At 36.9% G+C, this 17,971-nt stretch overlaps 1 protein-coding gene across 2 annotated transcripts in view; it reads right to left on the minus strand.

The window, feature by feature from the left end:
- The window catches only part of LOC108709719 (eukaryotic translation initiation factor 5B), a 32,095-nt gene extending 20,297 nt beyond the window's left edge, over positions 1-11,798 (minus strand). The window contains exons 1-9 of one of the 2 annotated variants that reach the window (XM_041584217.1): positions 11,588-11,798; positions 5,735-5,848; positions 5,432-5,513; positions 4,609-5,251; positions 4,033-4,247; positions 3,684-3,834; positions 3,339-3,437; positions 1,509-1,598; positions 387-419 (exon numbers count right to left, since the gene is read on the minus strand). In XM_041584217.1, coding sequence (XP_041440151.1) covers positions 387-419; positions 1,509-1,598; positions 3,339-3,437; positions 3,684-3,834; positions 4,033-4,247; positions 4,609-5,251; positions 5,432-5,513; positions 5,735-5,848; positions 11,588-11,622 — 1,462 coding nt within the window. In that variant the 5' untranslated portion in view covers positions 11,623-11,798. The remainder of the gene's footprint in view (positions 1-386; positions 420-1,508; positions 1,599-3,338; positions 3,438-3,683; positions 3,835-4,032; positions 4,248-4,608; positions 5,252-5,431; positions 5,514-5,734; positions 5,849-11,587) is intronic. The other variant, XM_018249797.2, reaches the window with a different exon arrangement.
- Positions 11,799-17,971: the final 6,173 nt, after the last annotated feature.

The following is a 17,971-nucleotide window of genomic DNA, read 5'->3' on the forward strand; positions in this document are numbered from 1 at the left end:
CTTTACAAGATATAGCAAATAAACAACCCTGACTCTTCAGTGGAAGTTATAATTCCATATGGGATCAACATAACCTAGCTCCTAACCTACAGAGATTTTAACAAAACAAAAAAAAAAACCCCTGGTAGTTCTGTAACAATTAGATTTTCAATAGAGATATACTGCATAGAACTCCATTTCCATTATAGTACATTAAAACTACTACAACTAAAATCACTACCCAAAACAGAGCATGCTAAACCTACAGGGAACTTTAGAATCCATCTAAACAGCAAAGCTTAATATCAATGCCTATTGCTCAAAATAAAAAAACCAAGCCCACAGCAAAACAAATTGAAATCCCTAGCAAGGAAATGCTACAACCATGCACCACACTAACAGAATACCTTCTTTATCGCTTTCATTATCCACATTGTATCCTGGAAAAAGGATGCTTGTTAAATTTGTGAAATTTTCCCAGAATGGGAGCAAATTCAAAGAATTCACTTAGAATCTCATATAAAGCGGTTTTCATAAATATAACCATAGACTAGAGAAAAATCAATATTTAAGAGGATTTCCAATTTGTTGGTTATTCTCATTCTGACTTGTTTAGAGTATTGGGTGAGCACTTGGAACATTTTAATAATGCAAACTTTACTTTTTTGGCATTGAAAAAGCTATACAAACAGAAACTCGTTTGACCCATCAGTTACTCAATATTTTTTTTTTCAGATGTGGTGGATGTTTCCATTAGTTTTTATTCATGAAATAGGCCTTGACCCAGTCAGCTCAGGGCAAAGGACCTCCTGTGAGTTTAAACAGAACTCTTCTAAAAATATTTGCTGGGACTTGATGGGTATTAGTATTTGTTGTCCATCATTCTACTAATGAGTCCGTTATTGTATAATGACCTACAAATTTTGGACCCCTAAAAAACAGATGACCCAGACCATGGCCAACATAACCACAATTCTATTCCAATTTAGTCGAATTCTATTCCAATTTAGTCGAATTCTATTCCAATTTAGTCTAATTCTATTCCAATTTAGTCTAATTCTATTCCAATTTAGTCTAATTCTATTCCAATTTAGTCCAATTCTATTCCAATTTAGTCTAATTCTATTCCAATTTAGTCTAATTCTATTCCAATTTAGTCTAATTCTATTCCAATTTAGTCTAATTCTATTCCAATTTAGTCTAATTCGAAGCTCAATTCGAGTTTTTGGACCGGTAATAATTGTTCAAGGTTTAGATATTTGATTTTTTAACTAAATACTTAACCCCCAAATCGACTTTCGCGTATATTTGTATTTATTAGTTACAAAAAAATTCACATGAATTCAAAAATCGACCTTGGATGTGTACAAATGTGTATCTTTATATATGTAAGTAAATGATCCCCCAAATAGCATGCACATTTATTTTATGTTATTATTTGTATTTATAGAACCGAAAAAGCTTACCAAGAGATAAGAATGAAAACAAAATCTATTAAAATAGGGGAAAAAAAAAGACTGCAAACTAACCAGGTGGTTCCACTGGCATGACAGTCTCTTCTTTTGCTGGTGTTGCATGTTCTAGAACAACTTCTACCGGAGCGCTCACCTCCATTGGCTCTAAAAAAAATAAATAAATAAATCTTGTTAATATCAGTTGAAGAAACAAAATTGTCACTAGATAAAAAGAAATTAGCAGTAATGAAAATCATTTTAAACACTTTATATATATTTTACTTTAAAGGGGTGTTCACCTTCAAATACTTTTTTTCAGTTCAGTTTATTTCTGGTGAACAATCTGAAAATAAGATTTATTCCAATCTACTTTTGACCGTTTTTCTAACATTGAAGTGTAAAGTTACACAGTTACTGATGAGAAATGTAACTAAGAGGGTTATTTTTTATCTAAAGTCCAATTTTTTCTCATTGGTCTTTTAAACAGGAAAAACACAATTTTTGTGGGGGGGGGAACTAATTTTTAGGGATTAAATTAAACTGCAAGGGTGTTAAACATCTGAATAAAAAAAGTACTCCAACTCAGACCTGCTAAGTTCATGTAGAAGTCAATGGTAGATGTCCCGAAGATATATTGATTTTCGCTAGGTTTCCGAAAAAGTTGCGGTATTTGGGTGTAAAATACAAAAGAAAATTGCGGTATTTCGATTTTTTCATGATTTTGAGTTTTTTTCCCCGAACAAGAAATTTTCGAGAAAATGTATATATAAATAAGGAATTTATTTGTGTGGATTTGGCCGGAGTAGTTTTCAGAAATTTTTGGATTTTGATAAATAACCCCCTAAATGTAGCAAATTGTAACAGAATGCTCCTGGATCACTGAGCTGCCACAATGACACTAGAGACAAGAACATTAAACTTACATTTTGGGGAAAGGGTAAAAAATTTAATATGGAAAGTAAAACATCTTTGTTTATTGTGAACAATCTGAAAACTGGACTTCTGCCTGTTTTTATATCTGGAGCCAATAAAGACTGATTTTACTTAAATTGGAGTGTGTGGTGCTATCGTTTTTTTGTGGAACATTATTAAAAGCACTGGGAATGCAGTCGCTCCACTTTGAATGGTGAGCTGGTAGCGGACAATTTCTGTATATTATATCTCTAATAAGTTTGACACACAATGCTCAGCAAGTGGCTGCACACTCTGGAAATAGTTCATTTTGCTAAGCAAAGTCTTTTTTTCTTTTAATTTAATAGGAATACTCTGATTGCAGTAAACTGCCCCTAATAGTGATGTGTGGGTTGGACCGATACCTGCGTGTCGGTCGGGTTCGGGCCGACCTCGCTCCCCCATTTGCGGGTCCGGGTCAAGATCTTCTTCCTGCTCTCCCAGTCCGCCACCTTAAACTGCCAGCTTCCGGTTTTATAGCTGCATGCCTGCTCGCTCCGCCCTTTTGTGACGTCATCAGCAGGGCGGCGCAGGTCTATAAAAGGAACCCGGAAGTCGGGCTCGGGCAGGCGTGGGTGGAGGGAGGCCGGATATCAGCGGGTCGGGAAAAACCCGACCCACACATCACTAGCCCCTAAAGCTAACCAAGACTATAAGGCTCTCTGAATCACTTTAAAAGCCCAATGAAATGTAGTGCAGCAAAACTGTACTATTTGTACTCTCCATGGCCTAAGGGTTAGGGAAATGCAGTATTTAAGCCTGTGATCCCATTAACTGCATTTATATCATTTTGAAGACAAGACATGTATAGTACCACACAAGAGAACTCATTTGAGATCTTCAGAAACCCTCCACTTACTTTTAGATTTAACACATTTTACTTTACATTCAGATGGATCCTCAAAATGCAGATTTGAATTTTATGCCAAGATTAGCAGATGAACATAACTTTACCTTCCTTAACTTGTGTCTGTTGTTGTGGCTTCTTTTTCTTTTTGTCTTCATAGATTGGCTTTTTCTTTGGCACAGAGTCTTTGGAAGGTACCTCAACACCTGTGAATATAAAGTTCTAAATAAATGAAACCAAGTTCTTCCCGAAATCATTCATAAATTAGTACAAACTGTAAATGAAATGCTGCTAATTCAACCAGAATGCAAATAGGGGCATGTGGCTTTCAATATGTGATAATGCTAGCATTATCTAGCAAGATTGAACGCACTCAACAGACATAATAGACTAAAACCAGTCCTTAATACTGATCTAGCTTAAGAAACAATTTAGCAGAAAGGATGGCGTACCCTGAGCTTGGAGGAGCTTTAGCGTTGCTTCTGCTCTAGCTCTGGCTTCTCTCTGTGTTTTGGTCAGAAGCTTCCCTTCCTTTTTTAAGCGTTCCTTTCTTTCTTTCTCTTTCTGCTTTCTTTTTTCTTTTCGCTCTTGCTCTAGTCTTTCCTGTAAGACAGAAATCAATTGTCACTTAGTTATCTGCTCTTTATTCATTAAATTATAACAAAAGAAAATATTGTATTTTTGTACCTCCCCACTACCCCACACATTGATAACTGCCAGACTCTTACATGTCCCTTTATCAGGTACATTTATTTGGCTCAATTTTTTCGCTTTTCCAAAACCATGTGACTGGTCTGTTACCTCTTCCAAACGCTTGGCTTCCATTTCCTCCAGCCTTTTCAAACGTTCTTCCTCTTCTCGCTTTAGTCTCTCTTCCTCTTCTTTCATTTTAGCCAGAGCTTCCTGCATGGCTTTAACAACAGCTGTACTGGGACGCTTTTTCTTGTCATCTTTTTCTGTCTTTTCCACTTTCTTTTTCTTTTTGTCTTTTTTCTTCTTGTCTCCCTCATTATCATCTGAAATAATTGCAACACAGAATACACTTAACAGATATAGGAATATTAGAAGTGATGTTAGCTGAAGGTAGACATGAGATTTAAATGAGTATATCGCCAGCTAATCCAGGGTGCATTCTTTGTATTATGCTAAAAGTGAACACGTAACAAGTACTGGAAAACTGCAAAACAATGACATTACACAGTAGTAAATAAAGGAGAAATATCCAGATATGAAGGTTTCAGCAATCTACCTTGAAAACAGTACCCTCAAGTTGTTCTTGCCTGCATTTGTTAACTACTTGAGGGTGATCCATGACCCAACACCTTTGTAAGCAATACAAGATTTGGGAAACCCCACCAAACACATTTATATACACACCATCTGCTTCTACTTCTGCAGCTGCAACATTGACTTCAGGCTCATTAGCAGCCATGGCTTCATTTTTGGGAGCAACTGTGTTTTCTATCTTTTTAATAGTCTCTGCTGCCTCTTTTTTTCCTCCTTCAGATTCATCCTTTTCTTTCTGCTTTTTTATTTTAGCCTTGTCTTCCTCTTTTTTTTTTCGGTCTCGTTCCTTCTTCTCAGCCTTCTTTTGAGCAGCAGTCTTGATCTTGAATTCCCCATCTTCATCTCCACTTTCCACTTTAGCTGCAGGCTTTGCTTTTTGATTTTTCTTTTGTCCTTTCTTTCCTTGGCTGAACTCATCAGATTCATCACCACTGTCTCCAGAGAGTTCTGCTTTGTGATCTTTAGCTTCTGCCACAGCCTGAGGTTTTTTAGCAGCGGATTGATTTTTTCCCTTTGCCTTCTTAGAAGTTTGATTAAAGTTATCGTTATCATCACTTTCAGACAAGTCAATGGGTTTAGGTTTATCTCCTTTCTTGGGTTTTGCATTTTTGGTCTCCATTTCATTTTCACTATTGTCTTCATCTTCTTCCAAGCTTGTCGTCTTGGCTTTTTGTCCTTTCTTTTTCTTGTCTTGTTTGGTAGGTACAGGTTCTATATTGTCTGTTTCAGCTTTCTGTGATGCAAAAAAAAAAAAACCTTTACTGGTAGCCTACCATCACAGTCACTATCAATCAGTTACCTTTCTCAAGAACAAAAAATATAAATAAATTATTGGAAGCAAAACTCCCCCTTCATCCCCTGATGAATAGTTACATGTTCATCATCTCCTGCCAAAGGACTTAATATTACATACTGTTGAACCAAGTTCTTTCTCTCCTTTAACGCCTTGTGTTTCCAAGGATAGCTCCTCCAGTTCCTTCAAGATATCATCTTCGCTGCAATCATAATAACATTTTAAATCATTACAAGAGATAAATTTATGTAAAGAGGAACTCTATTTTTGCACAATGCAAGAAAATTTCATTTTAAGGAACTTGTCAATGTACAGTGACAATTTGTCAGAAAAGAAATCTTAAAATGACTGTATATGTGTGTATATACATACATATACACACACACACACAGACATAGATACACATATAAAAAAAGTATTTACTCAAAATCTTGCTTCTTTCCCTTCTTCTTTTTTCCTTTGGCCTTTTGGTCTTTAGCAGCTCCAGCTCCCTCAATCTCTGCAGCTAAGGCATCAAGATCAACATCATCCTTGGCACTAAAAATAAGAAAAGGTAAACATCATTGGGAGATTTAAAAATGAACAGTACACTCTATATCATTTTCTTTTTGGCCTACTGGGGACAGAGGAGCCATACTATCAGCCAGAAGAATGTTTATGCCAATATCTGACATATTTTGAAAATGAGGTGGAGCAACAGGGATCTTAACACTGTATAGCATCGTCTTCCACAGCACTTAGCTGATTCTGGGGATCCAAAATTCCAAAATCAACTTTAAAAGAGATACACAACACTGCACTAGCTACAAAACATCAAACTAATGTTACTCACACAAGCATCTATGTACACATGGATAATAATATACCACAACCCAAATTAAGAAGAGTCTGCCCACATAAACATAAATTATTTCATGGTTTGGTTACTCCTACCTTACAGTGAGGATTCTCAATAAATAATAAATAGAAAATAATAGAAATATGGAGGGACTCCGCATTAACATTATGGATATAGGAAACTACACCTTAAAGCAGGAGTGCCCATAGTTTACTAATGTGAGTTCTACTTTAAGTCATGATCTACAATATGATCTACATCCATAAAAGCTGTTACCATTCTGCTCCATGGAAAATATTAAATATTGATTTATACCTCTAATGTAAATGATTTATGAGAAATTGATATTTAACAAACTTATGTAACCTAAAATAATAAATATCTGAATGAAAAGAATGAAATATGAGGGTGATTTTAGAGAAGCGGTTTGTTGACAGTGTCTTGAGATCTACTATTCACCAGCTAAAGGTCTACTGGGCACCCCCTGAAAGGAAAACTTTACCCATTTCATGAATTGGTAGTAGCTTTCTTTCATAAAGTAAATTTAAATATGAAGAAGATTATGAGAGAAAATAATTCCTCTGTAGTGCCACAGATTGCGAAACTCTAGCATTAAGAATGCCTAAAACTATGCAACCAAGACTTATGTCTATAAAAATAAAAATGCAGAGACGCTGTGTTCTTAATCCCAATGGGCACTTCCCAATCCATTAAAACTATTTAAAGACAATTTATTATGTAAGCTCCATTGGATAGGAATGTGCCATAACTTTTTATGCTTCAGGGTCACATACAGAAAAATAATTACACAAACAGAAAGTTGAATTCTCTCCAAATTCAGCAAAGAATAGTTTTTGTTTTAAAAAGCAGGGTTTTTTTCAACACTATACAATATAAAAAAAAGAACTTACCTTAGCCCACCTACAGAACCAATTAACAAGAAAAATGTGTAAATCAGCACAGTAAATTGATGCTATCGTCTTCATATCAGACAGTAAAAAGAAAGCATGCCAAATGTTATCTTTGTAAAAGGTTTGCCTGAAAGTTGCAAACTGTTGAGTCAGCAATGGGAAACTCCCACAATGCCCTGAAACCTGGCTCTGTCAGACATCTTGAAAGACTCCAATTATCTGTTGTGAACATACAGAAGCAGCAGTGACTGTGGGGTGTGCACACATTTATGCCCATAATACACTTTTTTTATTACAGAAAAAAAGGTTTGCGCATGTCGCAGAATAGACTCATATAATACAAGCTACAAGTAAAGATATTTCTGTGGCTGATGCAATACAGAGAAATGACCGCATACTTGGTTGCTCCGAGAACATAAACTATGAACAACTTTAGCCAACAAAAAACCTAAAGTCCAATATTAAAATTCTTTAACTAACAAGAATTAATTATAAACTTATTTTATACTAAAGCACATATTAAAGAACTGCTGGTTGGATTAAAGGAGAAGTAAAGTGATTGTATTGACTTACCTGAAACCCCAGGTCTGTGCTCCTATCAGCAGAAAACTGCACCGGCCCAGGGTTATACCAGTGAGCATCGTGGATCGATCCTCTTCCATTCTCCTCTTTCTTCATGAGGCTGCACATGCGCAGTAGAGCAAAAAGCCAAACATTAACTAAGTCGGCTATTTCACTCTACTGTGCATGCATCTGCCCCAGGAAATTTAAAGAAAGAAGAAGCCAGAAAAGGATCGCTCCGTGGTGCTTGCTGGAATAACCCCGGGCCGGTTAAGTTTTCTGCCGATATGAGCACCAGCCCAGGGTTTCAGGTAAGACAATACAATCACTTGGGGTGTCTAACATTTGGCACCCCCAAGTGCAAAAAAACATTTATTCTAACAGTATTTACCACACAATACCATTGCATTTGCAAACAAACATGGCAATACTCTTCCTCCTCAGGGATTCAGTGTGACATTACACGTAACAGCAAGGAAAACGAGGAAGGACATGTGTTACTTGTGCACCTGAGGGAGATACTGAGCTAGTTTAAGATTTCTAGAGCAGGCACAAACATATTTAATCCAAGACAGTAATTATTAATAGTCTCAAACAAAAGATACGTTTTAAAATGATAGGTGGTCCCTCCGGTGTGCCAATAATTAAATGACACTAACCAGACTAGATAATTAGTAGTTTGCATATGTATAAATAAAAATCCTAAACTAATATGTATAAATAAATGTCTCTTCATCATGGCACAGAGGTTGGCTATGTCCTTGACCACCCAACATCCTTGTATATTGTGGAGGAAATTAAATGATAAATCTGGAGAATACCAGGGATAATTACATGGAGGACAACCCAACATGGCCCACTGCCAACTTACATTGGGTGAAGGTTGAATCTCAAATATATAATCCTCCCAAATATACGCCCCCAACTGGGACTCTGATAAAATGCTGTCTCCATTAATGTCTGTTTTGTCCATGTCTCATAAATGAAGCTTTACAAGCTATTTGGCTTTCAAAGAAGGGAGTCCTAATCCTCCAAGACCCTAATGGATCACATATTAAAAGAAATTAAAGAAATTGGCCTAAGGGTTGCTAGACACAGACTATGTAAAATACTGCAGATCCACTCCATCAAGAGATATATAGTGAATAAAGTACCCCTTTTGTAAAATATAAGGATATTATAAGTTACCGAGGAGTTCCATGACCATATAAAAACACGAGGCCGAAGGCCGAGTGCTTTCATAAAGGTCATGGAACTCCGAGGTAAATACTAATATCCTCATACTTTACAACTGGGGGTACTTTATTTATTATAATACACACATTTCAGTGAGTCATGTGACAGAAATGGCATCAAAACTCACTGTTTATAAGGATATAATTTACAAGATATTCATGGCTTTTGTGTATATATATATATATATATATATATATATATATATATATATATATATATATATATATATATATATATATATATATATATATAAAAATAGATTTTCGTAACAGACAGCACCTCATGTCAGATGAGCCATGTTATGGCTGCCCCTGTGCACGGATGTAATTAGTATATAATCCAATCAAGAAAAACCAGCACCAAGGGTCTTTGGATATGAAATAGTGATATTTAAAACACGTTTCGGCCCCTGTTGGGGAAACGTTGGTGATACATATGTTTTATATATCACTATTTTCATATCCAAAGACCCTTGGTGCTGGTTTTTCTTGATTGGATTATATATATACTGTATATATACACATACATACACACACACAAAAGGTCAACAGTGCCAAATGTTAACAAAGGGTTGGAGCAATGACAATAACCAGGAAACATGCACTCAGCAAAAAGAGTGTAAAAAGAGAAGATTAACACAGGATCTCTCTTATACCCATCAGCACTTCATTTTTCAAATCAAGCAAAAACAATCATACAGAGACAACATACTCTGCTTTTTATTTTTCCTGCTACAAGTATTTTTTTTCTGCTCAGATTACTATACTTAAAAGCTAAACTGTTTCAGTTTCTTTTTACAGTATATCTTAGGTCAATTGATTAAAAGCATTTGGAATTTTAACAAAAATGTAAGAACATAAAATATAAAGCCTAAGTGTAGTTGCATGCTGAACTTCATTATTCTTTGTGTGTGTTCAGGAACAAGTGTGTTGGTTTGCCATTTCTGCAGTACAAATGGTGTATAAAAAGTCTTTCCTCTGTGGATTTGTTAAAGACGGAACTGTCATAACTAGAAATTTATACTACAGCTGTTGTGCATGCTAAATCATTCTTTCATAAATGTCATTACTTTTTATACTTAGCTGCTAAATGATTTTAGTCTGATTCTTCAACCAAACATAGTATTTGCTCTTGAAACTATGATGTCCGTAAGAAATGCAATTCAACTTGCTGAACTATGAGGAATCGGTTACAATAGGTGCAATCTCTCAGTGACTCACATCAGTGTGTTATGTTCTGCTGCAGACAGTTTTAATGCATTAGAACTGTGTCAGTAGCAAATACATTCAGTAATTAAATGATGCACAGCTTATACATTACATATTGACTCCATGGAGTCAACGAACACTGGTATACAAGTGATTTACAGGTAGGCACAAGTGACACCGTTTAATTGCTCCAACATCTGAGGTTATTACTTGAAGCTTTGCACATTTACCACAGAATAGAACATGACTTAGCACTGGGTTTCCGAAACTGTGTGACTGGGATGCTCAGAATTAAGGCCAGTTAGGGTTGTAACTGGAGCATTTAGATAGTTAGATAGTTAAGACAATCTAATACCCTGGTACTTGGGCTGTAACCTAGAACAACCAATCAGTGATTACATTTTTCAGCCAGCTGCAAAGTGAATACTAAAAGCAATAATTTCATCGGTTGACATCGGTTTCTGCCCAGGTGCAAATTTGCCAAGTGTTTATAAATGTTCCCATTGTCTGACTTTAATACACTTGATTTAATCTGCAGCTGTGGAAACTGCATCAATCACAATCTACCAAAAAAATCAGCAAATAAACGTATTTATTTATATTCCTGTACTGCTTTTTTCCCCAGGCATGGGAGGTTGGTGACCTCCAGTATTGGGCTATCCAGCCAGGGGCTTGAGAAACTATTATTGTTAAATATGAATTATTTTCTATATTGGTCGGGTTGGTGGCCAATAAGTACCACCAGGGTCAAGAGGGAGGTTGAACCCCAAATGTTGCTGATCCATGCCTTTATGGCTGCCCATTATGCCTGCAGTTCTGTACAGGACCGGAAAGTGTGCATTAGTGTCCCCGCATCCGCAATACATCTTAAGACATAAAGCCAGTATGAACTCTTCTAGACAGACATATTACTTTATTCAAAGTACTCTCTTGTTTTACAAGGAATTAGGTCTGTGAAAGTGGATCCATTTCCCCTTAACAGGGGCTTTTAGTTAGATGTTTAGGTGGATAAAGTAGCCAAACCGCCATAGTACTACAGTAAATGTATTTAATGCCTCTCTGCGCCTTAACAGCAGACATTATAATAAATACCACAGGCCTACCTGCCATCATAATGATAGCTTTTGCCCTGATGGCTGTATCTGTATGATACACAACATGTTCTCTACTAGCGAATGGGAATGTAGAAATAACGTGTTCCATTGCTTCTCTCACTCACAACTCCTCAACACATATGTGCCAAGATCTATCCTTTTGCACATGTCCGGTTTCGCAGATGCGCTAGTAAAAGCACATTAAATATGCCACTATACAAATCGCATCATTCCAAGGCATCTTTGCGATAGGAAATGTAGTTCATCAACATCTAAAGCCTCGCAGCTGCGACATTCCTGACCGATACTTTTCATTTAAATGCGGTAAGTCTGGAAGTGTGTCTCTAGGCCTCTGTCCCTTTCACGTCATATGACGTAAATCGATTCCATGTTTATCATTACTCATAAACTGAGCAATACTTAGTTACCTCTCTTCACTCTTGGTCTTCTGTTTCTTCCCCATTTTTGCTGTTTTCTATTAACCTAGAAACACTCAATCCCGGCTCTTCAAGCTTGTGCATATGGTGGACAGAGACTGCAAAACTTGCCCTTACGCATGCGCCGAGCTCCGTGAAGTCGATTGTACAGCCCGTGCGCCTCTTCCTGTCAGCCAATGGGAAATCACGTAGGGGACGCACGTCGCGGTAAGGATTGGGAGGTGGGGTTATAAGAATAGTGGCGGAAGTTCGAAACGATGTCTTATTTTTCTGTATTACATTGATTCATAAGTATTTCACGGTGATTGCTTTCGAATATTCAACAGTTTCATCAACAACTGTGTGAAGGAAGACAGAATAACTATAACGTGAATACAAGGCGTGGACACAGAGGGTGTACAAAGATGGACGATTGCACGTGTAGGATTCATGTGACGCAAAATGAGCGCGCATGAATGTCTCAGTGTGGGCATGGCTTCTCCTAATGGTGTGCCAGATGCCAATTAATGAGAAACCTATAAATCTGGACGTTTTCAACTGTGGCTATAACATGTATACAAATACTTTAATTGGCCGGTAGTAAAGTGTAATTAAATGCATTAGTTATGAGGGGGGGAAATGAAAACTAAATACACAAAAATTCAGGGACCATAGTTCTGTAACAGTTCTTACTGGATCTAACAATGGCATGCTGTGGTCCTCTGCAATTTACAGTTACTTCAAGTGGCTTTGGCTGTATCAGTTGTTGGCTTTTAGAAAAAGGAACATGAAACTTAAATATACAAACTATGATCTGTTCTTCACTGCTGGACTGGGTTGTTCATCTGTGTGTTAACATTTTGTATTATGTAGAGAGTGATCTTCTGAGATAATTTGCCATTGGTTTTCATGATTTATTATTTGTAGTTTTTCAGTTATTTAGCTTTATTCAGCAGCTCTCCAGTTTGCTATTCCAGCAATCCCGTTGCTAGAGTCCAAATTACCCTAGCAGCCATGTACTGATTTGACGACAACACTGGAATATGAATAGGAGAGGGCCTGAAAAAGGAGTAATAAGTAGCAATACATTTGTAGCCTTATAAGCATTTGTTATTTTAGTTGGGGTCAGTGAACCCATTTGAATGCTGGAAAAAGAAGAACTATAAAAGATAAATAATAAAAACCAACTAAAAAGTTGCTCAGAATTGGCCATTCTATAACATACTAAAAGTTAACTTAAAGGTAAACCACCCACTTAAAAGCAGCTCTGACCTTGCATGACCGGTTTTTTTTTTTCTAATATTTTTTTTTTTAAACTTTAATGTTCTTTTCTATGGTGTTTCAGTCTGGCAATTCAGTACTCCAGATGTAGACTGTTACCATTTGCTACATTATTTTATACATTTCTCAACAGTATGTTGAATATTCACAAATATAGTATAAATTATAACAGCTGCCTTTAAAGGGGAAGTCCACACAAACATAACTTATGCTTTTTGAAAAGCAAACATAATTTCAAGCAAATTTGCAATATACATCAATTAAAAAATATGCAGAGTTTTAGTGATTTTTAATGGTTTGGAACAGTTCCCTAAGCCTAGCCCCCTGCTCTCCTGCTGATCTTTTAAAGAAACAGGTAACTGTGATGGGAATATTAGTGGTTTCTGTGTTCATTGGGCCTCTTTATCAAATGTTGGCTTGGAAGCCAGAGTTCCCCTTTAATTAATCTCAGGGATTCTGTTCAGCAGTGCCAAACATAAGCAATCTATCAACTGATATATGTAGAACAGGTTACACAGCTCCCCCCCCCCCCGAGATACTCTAGAAAAACAAAAATGTAAAAATGAAACTTTACACTTCAATATCAGAAAAATGTTTTAGATATATAATTATTTCTGGCACACTATCTGAAAACAACCTAAACAGATATGAAAATATTAATGGCATCTTGTGTTTAATAAACTAAGCTTCTGTGAGTGAAAAACTATGTTTATTTTATGTTCTCATAATTAGTGTAGATGCTGTGTGTTATATACAGTATATGTATCCTCGCTGTTTAGAACATACTTATAACTACACATTTATTCCTTGAACACTGTTCCATGGATTGTTCTAACCAAGGATATTCTTCTGTCATCATTTATTTAAAAAAAAAGAAGCCACACTATTGTAATTGATGTTGCACATAGTGAACAAGAAAAAAAAATATCTTAGAACATCATGTGAAAAAAATCAAGCCAAATAGTAAAATAGTATTTATGTATTTAATGCATGATCGATGCTATAGATTGCCTATAGATTAACAAGGCTTTCTCAGGTGGTGCTCTGTAATAATGCATTGGCAATGCATTACAATGAATGGGTCGGGTCTGAAATAAAACACATATGATACTTACTGACCTTGTCAGTATTGCACTACATTAAAGGAAGGGTTTGCATTTACTTAATTTTCTATTTACAGGTATGGGATATCCAGAATGATCGGGACCTTGAGTTTTCCGGTTCTTCATACTTGAGTCTACTAGAAAATCATGTCAAGATTATACTTTTTATATATTATAGAATGGCTAATTCTAAGCAACTATTCAATTAGTCTTCATTTTTTTCTTTTTTTGATAGCTTTTGAATTATTTGCTTCTTTCTTCTGACTCTATACAGCTTTCAAATGGGGGTTGCTGACCACCATCTTAAAAATAAATGCTCTGTAAGGCTACACATTTATTGTTATTGCTGCTTTTTATTACTCATCTCTCCTATTCATATTGCAGTCTGGTATTTAAAGCAATTCATGGTTGCCAGATTAGTTAGGACCCTACCAACCAGAATGCATATATTGCAACTGGAGAGCTGCAGAATGAAAAGCAAAATTACTCAAAAACCATGAACGGCTGAAAACTGTCCCAGAATATCAGTCTCAACATCATACTAAAAGTTAAATTAAAGCTGAACTATCCCATTTAATTCAGAAGGCTCTGGGGATTTTTGTAGATAACAAGTTGTCTAATTCCAGGCAGTGTCATTATGTGGCTATTAAGCAAATAAAGCACTGTCTTGCATAAAATAGGGCATTAACTTAATGGATAAAAACATAATTTTGCCTCTTTATATAACCCTGGCAAGGCTTCACCTGGCCATACCATTGTGGTTTGAGTAATGGAAGGCTACCGCTCAAAAGTGTCAATTTCATCCTGTGATCATCACACGGACAGCTCGACTGAGCCAGTGGTGTGGCCTAGAATAGGGACTACCCAGCCCCAGCGTAGGCAGGTCAATCTGGTTGAGGGTGCTGCCATGTATTGACACAGCCAAGTGGTTGACCGATACATACACAAAATGATTTGATATCGCTCAGCTCAAAAAGCATTACAAACGAAACAATTCTAAGAGATGACTTTATAATTTGTGGGTAGTGGCAATAAACACCATTTACTTAAAAGGTGTACATTCACAAATATTTAAATTATTCACGCTCACCCTATTTTTTCGGTGACCTGGGTGTATATACCCCAGGTCTTACGCTTCTGGGTTTTCAGACTTTTAAGCCATAAATGCAAAACAAAGTTTAAGGGAAGGAGTCACACTCACCGAGTTCAATGGGGGAAAAACTTTAGCATGCAGAAAGAGAGTCGGCAAGCACTCCAGACACCGCTCGTTTCAGTTAGTTTAAATCATTAGCATCCTGACACGTTTCGTATCACAGATACGTAATCATAGGCATCATTGCGTCAGGATGCTGATGATTTTAACTAACTAAAATAAACTTCAATGTTTTACCTTTACGAGCGGTGTGCGGAGTGCTTGCCAACTCTCTTTCTGCAGACCGGTACATTCACATTGGCTTAGCGTAGGGACAGATTATAGCACAACATCGACACTTGTGGAGTGATGGCCCACACCATGGACCCTCCCTTTTCATCAATGAAATTCTTTATCGTTCATCATTCTTTACATGCTTCATAGCTCCATCTTAATCCTCTCACCTGACATTCTCCATTAACAACACATGTACCCAGTAAAGCGACCTATTCATTACCTATCCATCCATTGATGATGCTGGCCAGACATTTGTTGACAGTGAGCAAAAGAGTTTACCCATGGGCGTCTGTAGAAAATTTTCCAGGGGTGGGGTCAAAGTCAATAAACATAAAACCAAAGACTAAACTTGCATATAATAATTAGGTGCCACGTTTGTATGAAACTAATTTATTAGCAAAGCCCATAAAGTTGCACGCAACTGCTAAAGTAGAGAGTAAAAATCACGAGAATGCACTGCACTATACATAACACAATAATAGGTAAAGTCTATTTGCAAAACATTTCATTGGAAGCAGTCACTTATTTAGCTATCCAAACTGAGACTAATAAAGGCCACGAAGCCCACTATATGGGTTATATGAGAGAGCTTATATAGAAGGCTGGCCAGCCATTATTATAATATATACAGTGTCAGACTGGCCCACCGCGTGGGCCCAGGTGTCAGTGGGCCCTCATGCTGCAAAACATTTGGCCTATTTCATTGTATTACTGAGAGTGGGCCACTGATCTAAGATTTTTTGGTGGGCCCCTAGTCTAAGGTTTTTGAGTGGGCCCCTGGTGTCCCAGTCCAACACTGCTTTTGATACAAACGTCTTGGTGAGAGTAAAGCATTATTTGGTATATTACTTTTATAAACTGATGTCTCTAAGTACAGCTTTCATTTTCCAGAGCTGTAAGAAAAGATATAAAGTCCCCCTTATGGCTACTAGATTTACTAACAAACTCTAAAGTCACTTCTTATGAAAACAGCAACACTGGGTAATTATTATGTTTATGATTTATTATTGCCCAGATAACATATAAGCTTAAGTGCAGCTGGAAAAACATAACATTGATCAAAATAGTATAGGCTCTGGCCTCTAGGGCCAGGAAAAAAAAAACATTTAGACCAACAGATGTCACGCTGACTACTGTAGCACGCCTGGAGAGCACTGTAGTTACTGGTGACATGATTCCCTTTTGGGGCCACTGGACTATCTGTAGTAACAGTAGTAGTTTCACAGATCCCCCAATACTGGGTGTCCAGCAACCAGAATAGGAGCAAGAGGAATGCTAGCAGAGGTGTGGTATTCTGCAAAAAAAAATGCTAAAGAAAGGATATAAGAAATAAAATTAGAAATGCCAAGAGTGGAAGAGAGAGAAAACTTGAAAGAGACAATTAATGTTGGTGGTGAAATTCAAAGATCCAGTAGCTCAGCTCTACCTTTGCGAAAGCAACTAGTAAAATCCTTTAGTAAGAGCAATAACCAGATTTCAGAAAATCACTGCACCTCTAGACTCTAGTCAGAAAGAAAAGAATGGCTGACATGCTAAAATCTTCTTTAGCAGTCTGAGGTGTGATTAGCTGCTTTGTAATAGGTTGGGCTGGAAATGTGTTGAGTTGATATGGGGTAAAATGTGGTGCAGAGGTTATCAGTTTTATCTTTCAGTGCTACTCAGGTCCAGGGCACAATGACATACCTCCCCAACATTTGAAATATCAAGAATGGAACAATTAGGCTACACTACACGTCAATTCATTGCATTCCATTTCGATCCAGTCAAACCTTTGCCCATTTCACATGAACCCTGGCCTCTTCATGTCAGAAATACAGAACTGTTCCAAAAAATATATTACCAGCGCCTTCCTGCAACTATGTAATCTAAAGCTGGCCATAGATGCAAAGATCCGATCGTACGAATCATCGTACAATCGGACTTTCCCATCTCCCGACCCACGACTAACCATTCAGATCAAAGTCTTACCAGTCAGATTAGTTAAAGAACAGATCAGCAATGTTCTGCCCCTGACAGCAATCGTACGACTAACCAAAGCTAGTGAAAGTCTCCCACTGAAAATCGTACGATCGTCAATACACGCAGAGATATTATCGGCAGCCGACAGAAATTTTCTAACCTGTCCGATCGGCCAAACGACCGATCTCCGCCGGACGAAAAATGTTGGGACTCTCCACACACGGTTCGAAAATTGTACGAATCTTGATTCGTACGATCAGATCTTTGCGTCTATGGCCAGCTTAAGAGTGTACGTGTTCGCTCTGGCTCTGGTTGATTGGCTCTTGATGAATATGCCCCTTGTGTGTGTGAATGTCATATGAGCATTAGATTTAAACATTTAGATAAGTATTAGCATTTTAGATTAGCATTTCTAACTAATAACTAATCTAGCATTAGATTTTAAGATATAAATGATATTTCATTTTTGGACATATAAATAACTATTATAATTCCTGCCAATAGTAGTAGTAGTTTCCGGGGGCATGGTCTGGATTTAATGGGCGTGGTCACGGTACAAGGGGAAAAAAAACACAGAATCTCCACTGTAAAAGTTGATTATAAAATAAGGTTTATATTATGTAT

Source organism: Xenopus laevis, chromosome 2S (assembly GCF_017654675.1).
Source record: "Xenopus laevis strain J_2021 chromosome 2S, Xenopus_laevis_v10.1, whole genome shotgun sequence".
Classification (NCBI taxonomy): Eukaryota; Metazoa; Chordata; class Amphibia; order Anura; family Pipidae; genus Xenopus; species Xenopus laevis.